Source organism: Pholcus phalangioides, unplaced genomic scaffold, assembly GCF_987345545.1.
Source record: "Pholcus phalangioides strain wild (caught in Gottingen) unplaced genomic scaffold, Ppha-v1.0 ptg000017l_1, whole genome shotgun sequence".
Classification (NCBI taxonomy): Eukaryota; Metazoa; Arthropoda; class Arachnida; order Araneae; family Pholcidae; genus Pholcus; species Pholcus phalangioides.
The window spans coordinates 21,637,050-21,646,046 of record NW_028301610.1 but is presented as its reverse complement, the minus strand read 5'-3'; the positions used below and the strand labels follow the sequence as shown (position 1 = coordinate 21,646,046).

The 8,997-nt window shown below is 38.2% G+C and overlaps 1 protein-coding gene across 1 annotated transcript in view; it reads right to left on the bottom strand.

The window, feature by feature from the left end:
* Window positions 1–927: 927 nt before the first annotated feature.
* The window catches only part of LOC149072540 (nuclear protein localization protein 4 homolog), a 28,953-nt gene continuing 20,883 nt past the window's right edge, over window positions 928–8,997 (bottom strand). Inside the window, exons 9-11 of the mRNA XM_089246105.1 lie at window positions 7,838–7,998; window positions 2,837–3,010; window positions 928–2,698 (exon numbers count right to left, since the gene is read on the bottom strand). Coding sequence (XP_089102231.1) covers window positions 7,841–7,998 — 158 coding nt within the window. The 3' untranslated portion in view covers window positions 928–2,698; window positions 2,837–3,010; window positions 7,838–7,840. The remainder of the gene's footprint in view (window positions 2,699–2,836; window positions 3,011–7,837; window positions 7,999–8,997) is intronic.

Sequence of the window (8,997 nt, the reverse complement as noted above, 5' to 3'; positions counted from 1 at the left end):
TGAGCAGAATATAATTCCATGTCGGTCTTTCCATGCAGAGAAATCACATCTACATACTGTTCATAAAGTATAAGTGTTTCCTTTCATGGATGCTATCAGTGATTGATAATTTTGGGTATACGAACTCTTAAAAGCTTTATATAGCTTAAAGTTTTATATTTTCTTTCTGAAGATGTTTAATCGGAAGCGAAGAAACAATTTTAAAAAATTCAAATTACAAAGCTGCAGACGAAAAAACGTGTTTACAGCATGGCTGTTAATGGAATATAATAACGATTATACAGGGATTTCGGCAACTAAGGTCATGCCCCTGATAAATGATTGCTGATAAACGCTACGAAAACGAAGTCGCGTCTTTACTAGTTGCTTAAATGCGGTCACAGAGACTTTTTTTAAGGCTGCTTGATGGAAATGACTACGCTGTCCTCTATGGGTGTTTTACCTAATGATGATAGTAATCATTGACGCCACGACCACGTGAAAGCTTGCGTAAAATCTAATTTTTTGCCAAAATCTAGAGAAATTTTAACAAATCCGGAGAGCGGGAGGAAGGATGAAAAATCCGGAGTCTCCCGCCTAAATTGGGAGAATTGGCAGGTCTGCATTAGTCAAACGAGCTCAACTTTGGAAATTTATAGATTCAATTCAATTATATTAATTCATACTACTTTATCTTAATTTTTCTCCCCATTCCAAAATCATGAGAAATTTTGCAAAGCCTAAGGTAAGGTCCTTTTGATTGCAGTCAATTTTTTTTCAGTTTCATGCCAAAAACTGCTCTAATAATAAAATAATAGTTCAAGGCCATCAAATTTATTGAAAGAAATTAAAAAATAAACTTATTAGGCCAGGAATAATTAAAATTACTATACAAGTTAATAAAAAAACACACAAAAGGAGTACAAAAAACGATTTGCCCTCATTCTTTTAAGATTCTTAATTAATAAGCTTTTGTATTCATTTTTTAATGATTGAAATCATTTCTGGCTTTCTGTTTTGGAAACTGCCTTTTCTGGGTTGCAATACCGATCAAAATATTATCCTTAAACAATGAAATTATTTTCATGATTTTCACACTAATTATTAGAGTATGCTTAGTTCACTATTTTAGAAAAACATAAGACCATGTTGTACTTTCTCTTATCTTAGATTTGGGCCTAAAGGCAGGAAAGACTTTTGGCGTGCCACCATGTTATAAATTTATGGTGTAAAAAACACACACATACAAAATAAGATAACATAAAATAAGATTTGGAAGTACCCTTTATATAAATTTTGCATGAAAATTTATAAAGGGTACTTGCATAAAAGTGACCCCTTAAGCAGAGTGTGAAGACGCATTATCAGGAGTTAAATAAGGCGGCCACAGGAATGAGGAAAAGTGATCCAAAAAGTGGAGTGACACGTGATCCAGGTGACCCATTAATAATTAATAAGGTCTAACTGTATTAACAAATACACTGAAGAGCCAAAAAAACTGGTACACCTGCCTAATATTGTGTAGGGCCCCGCGAGCCCGCAGAAGTGCTGCAACATGACGTGGCATGGACTCGACTAATGTCTGAAGTAATGCTGGAGGTAATTGACACCATAAATCCGTAGGAGTAAGAGGGGGTGGAGATCTCTTCTGAACAGCACGTTGCAAGGCATCCCAGATATGTTCAATAATGTTCATGTCTGGGGATTTAGGTGGCCAGCGGAAGTGTCTAAAGTCAGAAGAGTGTTCTTGGAGCCACTTTGTAACAATTCTGGACGTGTGGGGTAGTGCATTGTCCTGCTGAAATTGCCCAAGTCCGTCGGAATGCACAATGGACATGAATGGGTGCAGGTGATCAGACAGGATGCTTACGTACCTGTCACCTGTCAGAGTTGTATCTAGACGTATCAGGGGTCCCATATCACGCCAACTGCACATGCCCCATACCATCACAGAGCCTCCACCTGCTTGAACAGTCCCCTGTTGACATGTAGGGTCCATGGATTCATGAGGTTGTCTCCATACCCGTACACGTCCATCAGCTCGAAGCAATTGGAACCGAGACTCGTCAGACCAGGCAACGTGTTTCCAGTCCTCAACACGGTGTTGTCGGGCCCAGGTGAGGCGTAAAGCTTTGTGTCGTGCAGTCATCAAGGGTACACGAGTGGGCCATATCGAAAGCCCATATCGATTATGTTTCGTTGAATGGTTCGCACGCTGACACTTGTTGATAACCCAGCATAGAAATCTGCAGCAATTTGTGGAAGGGTTGCATGTCTGTCACGTTTAATGATTCTCATCAGTCATCGTTGGTCCCGTTCTTGCATGATCTTTTTCCGGCCACAGCGATGTCATAGATTTAATTTTTACCGGATTCCTGATATACACGGTACACTCGTGAAATGGTCGTACGTGAAAATCCAAATTTCATCGTTACCTCTGAGATGCTATGTCCCATCTCTCGTGCGCCGACTATAACACCACATTCAAACTCACTTAAATCTCGATAACCTGCCATTGTAGCAGCAGTAACCGATCTAACAACTATGCCAGACACTTGTTGTGTTATATAGGCGTTGCCGACCGCAGCGCGTACTCCGATTGGTTCCATATCTCTTTATTTGCATACGCATGCCTGTACCAGCTTTTTTGGCTCTTCAGTTTATATAACAATAAAGTGTAAATCTCTAACTATCAAAGAATTCAGCATAAAATCAAAACCTTCAAAATAATGAAATAAAATTTTGAATAAAAAAATTAAATTACCAAGAGCCCATAAATATCAGCAATTTTTTATTTATTAAATGATAACAAAAAAGCAGAGGAAAGGAATTTTCAAAAAATCCACATATTACTTACTTGCACTTGTTCATCAATCAATCTGTTCTCAACCGGAAAAGGCTGTATATTCGAGTCTGCATAAAATGCGAACTGTGGTTCAACTGGTGTGAAGGCAGGAACATCAACAAGCAAATATTCAATGGGAAGCGGCCTTGCTAGACGGGAAATCTCATGCCCATAGCCATCTTTGTCCTGTAAGGTATAAATAATGTCATGTTATAGATATAAATTAGGATAAGTAAGATTATTGTACGATATTTCAAGTCAAAATCCTTCAACTCTTATGAGCAGCTTAGCATATTCGCTTTGTCTGACTAATGCCATGTGATCACAACTACAAAACTGTTCATTTTTCTCTCAATTCAGTGTAAGGCCATCTTAATGAGTTCAGAACCAGACTTTTTTGTCAATATTTTAATTCATAAAAGGTCAAATTTAAAAATATATATGAAAACTGTCAATAGTTACGTCCCGTTCCCCCCATTTATAGCATAAGCCCATGAAAGACTCTCTCATCTTCCTGTTGCAAGTCAATGCAAGCAAGAATTCGAAAGTAATGCCCTTTCTACCATTTAAAAAATACTCAAGCTTTTGCATACAAAATTTTCAAAATGAAATGTAAGGAGTTTTTAAGGACTTTTTAAGGAGTCATGGCAAACTTCATAACTTACAACTTTTACAGCAAAAAAGGGGCGGGGCACATATGCAAATTTATTTTTAATTTGCAAACAAACTTTCCCTCTTCTCAAAAATATAGATGTAGAAGTGGTTCAAAAATTACAAGTTTTGATTTGTTACCCAGCATCATAAGAATTCATAAAATAATCAATCCACATACATGCTTTCTGCCGTCACCAAAGTGTTCTAAAACCTTCAAGCATTAGTCAAAAATATAACTCATAACAGCATCACATAAATTATAAAAATTCTAAAAGTGATATTCATTCCCCCTCCAATTATTCAAAATAAAAACCACAGCCAACAAAGATTTTTCTTACAAAATTATTTATATTTGCAGCAACTCTAGGCACACACACACACTTCCAGCACAACTTCCTAGATAGTAAATTGCCCATAGATGGTAATAGACCTGAGTTGTGCTTGGTTTGAAAGAAAGAAAAAAAGCCCCCCCCCCTCCCCCCGGAAATCACTCACTCAAACAATCTGGGAATGTGCTGCGGGCCGCTCAATTGAAGTAAGAATTTGCCACGAGCCACTTGAGGCAGGCCACATTTAGGCCATGTGTTGAGCACATGTATGCTTTAAAATAAGGGGCTGTTCAAGTATTATGTCAGCAAATTTTCAGTAATTTTTGACTCACTCCTCGTCAGAAAAAGTCAGGAAAACTCTCCCCCTCCCCTGTCAGCGCTCTGCTCCCTTCCTCCTAACGCTTATTGGTGGAATCTGAATCTGAATTGGGGGCTTCCCCCCAGATGATCAAAAATTTATTTTTTTAATCCACAAAATATTTTTTAAAAGAATTGTAAAAATATTTTTTACAATATCGAAACAAAATATCTTTGAATGTTATTATAATCAATTTTTGTTAATTTCAATAATATTTGAAGGCTAAGAACCCAAAATTGCTCAAGAAATTCATTGCGATCCTACCTCTCTAAGCCCTTGGTAACCCTTGACCCGCGGTAAACATTCGGTCTGTGCGGACCAAATGTGGCCATGGCGTTATGATGTGGCCTGTCCCTAAATCTATTTTTGTAACAATGAACCAAGTGACACATTTACAGATCGCTTAAGTGACTCGTGGCACAATTCCAGACCATTTAAGCGATCTGTGGCACATTAAGCGATCCCTTGAGTGACATGCGACAAAGTTTTAGAGCATTGGTCCTGCCACCAGTGCGGTTCTACGTCACTCAAGTTATCCGCGGCACATTTCCAGATTACTTAAGTGATCTGCGGCATAATCACGGATCACTTATATGACGCGCGGCAGAGCTCCAGAGCATTTGGATCCGCTAAGTATTTGAAGATCACTAGAGTGGCTCTGTAGGGGACTCAATAGGGAGAATGTTAGTTCGGGTGCCCACAAACTAGTGAAAAGTTTTACTAGTTTTTCGCGCACTGAGTAAGACACCATTAAGAATATTTCATATTTTTTATAAAGGGTGGTTGATTTGACGTAAGAATAATCCAACCCCCCCCCCCTCATCAAGTCAGCAAATCGAAAATCCCCCATCCATGCTGACGTAATACTTGAATGACCCCTAACATAAAGATATCCGAAAGTTATTTTCTGAAGGTTAAAAAAAGTGGGTTCAGCTATAGCGGCTGATCCTCCCCTCCTGTAAAACAAGACGTGGCTTGGGCAGTCTCTTTTAAAAGCCGGGTTTACTAGCAGGTTTTCTATGCCGCGCACAACGTGAATCACCCAGCGCGACACACCGTCTCTTCATCAATATGAAAAGCAGTAAGACTGTTTTCCTACAAAGCACAATACGGCTCACGACAGCACTTTACGTCGGGCGTGATTGGCAGACTGCTTCTGGAGGAGTTAAGCGTTGTGTGCCGCGCGTTTCACAGCGATCTTCCCTTCATTTTCGTGTTGTGTCTCTTCCCTTTAAACCGGAGCATGCAGCCGATAGAGTATATGACGCCAGGGTCATATACTATATAGCCGTCCTGAGCCGATGCGCCACGCTTGGAAATCGCTAATGCGTAACGTCATTATGTAACTCATTTCCGCCGACACGAAATGATCCAGTTAGCTTCACGCGGCGCAAAAAGCCTACTCCTAGGAAAACCTGGCTTCAGGGATGAATGCTCGTTACGGGATCCCGGGAGAGATAAACCCATTGTCTCTCATAGAATCTCTTGTGTGTGGATAGAGCCTGCTCCTCTTTTTTTTTGCCTTTTTATTTACGGCAACCAATCTGCGAAACAGATTCGCTTTCCCCACTGGACTTCAGTTTTTAGCACTTTAAGGCGCGGCGGTGAAAAGATACGCTTGTCGTCGTCCCTTACTCCAGTGGAACTGAAATTTTTTTTACTTTCTTCTTTTTCAGTAGCGAGTTGTAATGTGAATAAAACTGCGGAAAGCAGAGACATTTTGCGGTTTCTCGGAATTTTCGTAGTGAGATATTGGCTGTAAGCAAATGGGAAGGAGGGATAAAATAGGAATAGTAGGAGAGAATTGCAGTAAAAAAAAAGACGATTGCGGCGAAAGTAGGAAAATAGTAGGAAAAATAGGAAAGCTGCGAGGTCTGCACTCAGTATACTTCGTAATATAGGAGGTTCGAGACATCGTTTTGCCGCATAAGTAAAAACTTAAAAAAACTTTTCTCACCACTGGGCATGGGGGAATTTTTGGCTACTGGTTCAGCGGAGTGATGTCGTTCTACAGACCATCGATTTCCAACGCTGACCAGTTTGCGACATAGGCAGGAAAACACGTCAAAACTAGCGATTCGGTAAACAATAATATTTTTAGAAGCAAAAGCGTATAATCGTATTAATTTACTAAATACGACAAAATCGTAACAGTTGGCAGGTATGCACCACCATTGGATGTTCCAATCCCATCCCCTGCTTTCACATTTCCTATTACAAAGGGAGAGAGCGTTTTTTTTTTCTCTTTTCTTCCTCTTTATATTCAGGGGAAGCTTCCTCTTATTTTCCTAGGCAATGCTATTCATCACCATGGGGAATGCCTATTCTAAGAAAGATCAATCCTTCAGAGAAAAAAAAAAAGGACTTTTTCAGGCGTGGCTGCAAAAAGTAAGGAGTTATAAGGGCCCTTCCAGAGGGAAATGAAAAGTTAGGAGTTTGTAAGGATGTGTGAACCCTGTTTTGATATGAAATATGAAGTAAAGATATAATACAATAATATACAGTATAATGAAAAAAACCTAAAACAAACAAATCATCTAAACAAACATTATCACTGAAAGGAATCACAGCTGACATGTGGAGTGAATCATTTGAGTTTCCATGATTTTCACAGGGAATATTTGCTTTGATGTACAAGTGTTTGGAATTGCGAGCATGTTTATGGAATGAAATATGCTCAGAAAGAGAAGTTCTACTGCATTCCTCATCATCATCAACCATTTTCATTCCACTGCTGGATGAAGGTCTCCTCTACATTTTTCCATTTCACTGTCTGATGCTTTAGCCATCCAGTTGCCTCCAGCCACTTTTCTGATCTCGTCAATCTACCTGGCGTAGGGACACAACTATGGATAACTAACCTACACTTCACAGTTGGTGGGATTTTTAATCAGAGTTCATTTTAAATTAGCACGAAATCTGCAAAAATAAATTTTTGTGAGCAATACTCACAGAAGATTAAAGAGAATAGTTACAGAAAATGGACAATCTTGAATGATGAAGACATCATATGCTGCACAATCGGTCGTAACTTTCTGGATAACCTATGTAGATGGTCTACCTAACAGTTATGATGTGACTAGATTATTAAAATAAAAAAATAATTCAAATTATTATAAAAAGAAAATACCTATAATGTAAGAGATAAGTATGTGTTAATGTTGTTGCAGAACCACACCCTGCAGTTTGGGAGTAACTACTTCACGAAACACCAATTCTGGCCATATCGCTATATTGCAATTTACTGCCATTAATGAGATGGGTTGGAAATGAAGGCTCTGTCTATCGGTGGTCACTTCAAGTTTGTTAGGGAAAATATCTTATCTATATCCTCCCTCGGATTCAAACCCTGGACCGTGATAGCAACCTTCACGATGGTAGACGAGCATCTTACCACCATGCCACTCAGGTGCTAGTAACTGGTCCAAAAAATAGAATTTGAAGTCATGTTTTATAGAGCCAATAAGGAATAACATATCATGAATTGCAGTGCACACATGCAACAAAGATCACTCGCAACATCAAGTAATGAACTGGATTTTTTAAATGCTGGTTTAGGAAAACATCTTTTAAAAAGAAAGGCCAGTTAAGAGAGATGTCCTACCGTGTTTTAGACTAAACTGTCATTCCTACTTAAAAAAATTAGTTGGTCAAGAAAACTGTATTAATTACCTTCTAAAATACATCAGGAACATACTGCTCATTTGTAGATTCTTTGACATAACCAAGTTGTGGAGCATCTAGTGTTGGAACCAAGCATTTGTCTCGCACAAGAGCCATACACTGATTTGATACCTGATAGCCCTCCATATGAACATGGTTATCCATATCGCCTGTAATTTGAATGAGAAACATTATTACACAGTATTCACAAAAATGGATTAGGTACAAGGAAGAATTAATTATCCATAACCATGTACATGAAAAAATAAAGCATTTCAGTTTTATGGACAATTCTTTATTTTATCAAGAATATATATCACAATATTCTGTACCAGTATGTTGCATAAATTATGAAACTGACATGCTCTTGTGTTACAAAAAAAAAAAAAGACAACAAAATACAGTCTATGCCACGTAATGTGATCACGTAGGGACTTGGAGTTTCTGATAACAATAATTGAATGATAACTGTATCTGAAAAAATCCTGTTCACAAGTACAGTGACCATAGACCCAGTTTGCTTGAATAGGACATACAGCAAACAGGTGTAGCATATGCCGCCAAGCCACAGATGTTTGGCAAGATGTAAGCTTGCTACGCGAGAAACTTCCCATATACACACACTTCCGCTTGCTGTCACCGCGGAAAGAACATGCGCAACAGCCATCTTCAAATTATGTTATGTTTATCAATTTTATTCTAATGAATATTTTATTTTAGTGAAACTCGCATGATCATTATTCTATAAACTCCTCCATCAGGATACCGGTATTGGTAAAACAGTTGTCCTGTTTTTCTTTCCCACATAATTTGTTCCAAAATGTTCAATCATTCAATTTTTCTTATTCTATCTTAAAACAGGACCTCTTTTTTTCCCATAAGCTAATATTTTGCATTTTTATTAATCATCCACGTGAGGCATTAGAGTGAAATTGTGTAATGTATATCACAAAATTACGATATTTTTTTTTAATGTACACAATACGTTTCAGATAGATAGATAAAATAGATCCCTTGAGAAACTCTCAGAAAAAGAAATTTAAATCCGGCCATGTGAAAGAAACTAATCAAGAACTGGAAGAAATTACTTCTTTTTTTTTTGTCATACAGTTGCCTTCATTATAGGGAAACCATTGCAAAATAATCCCACTTCTGCACATGGATCACAG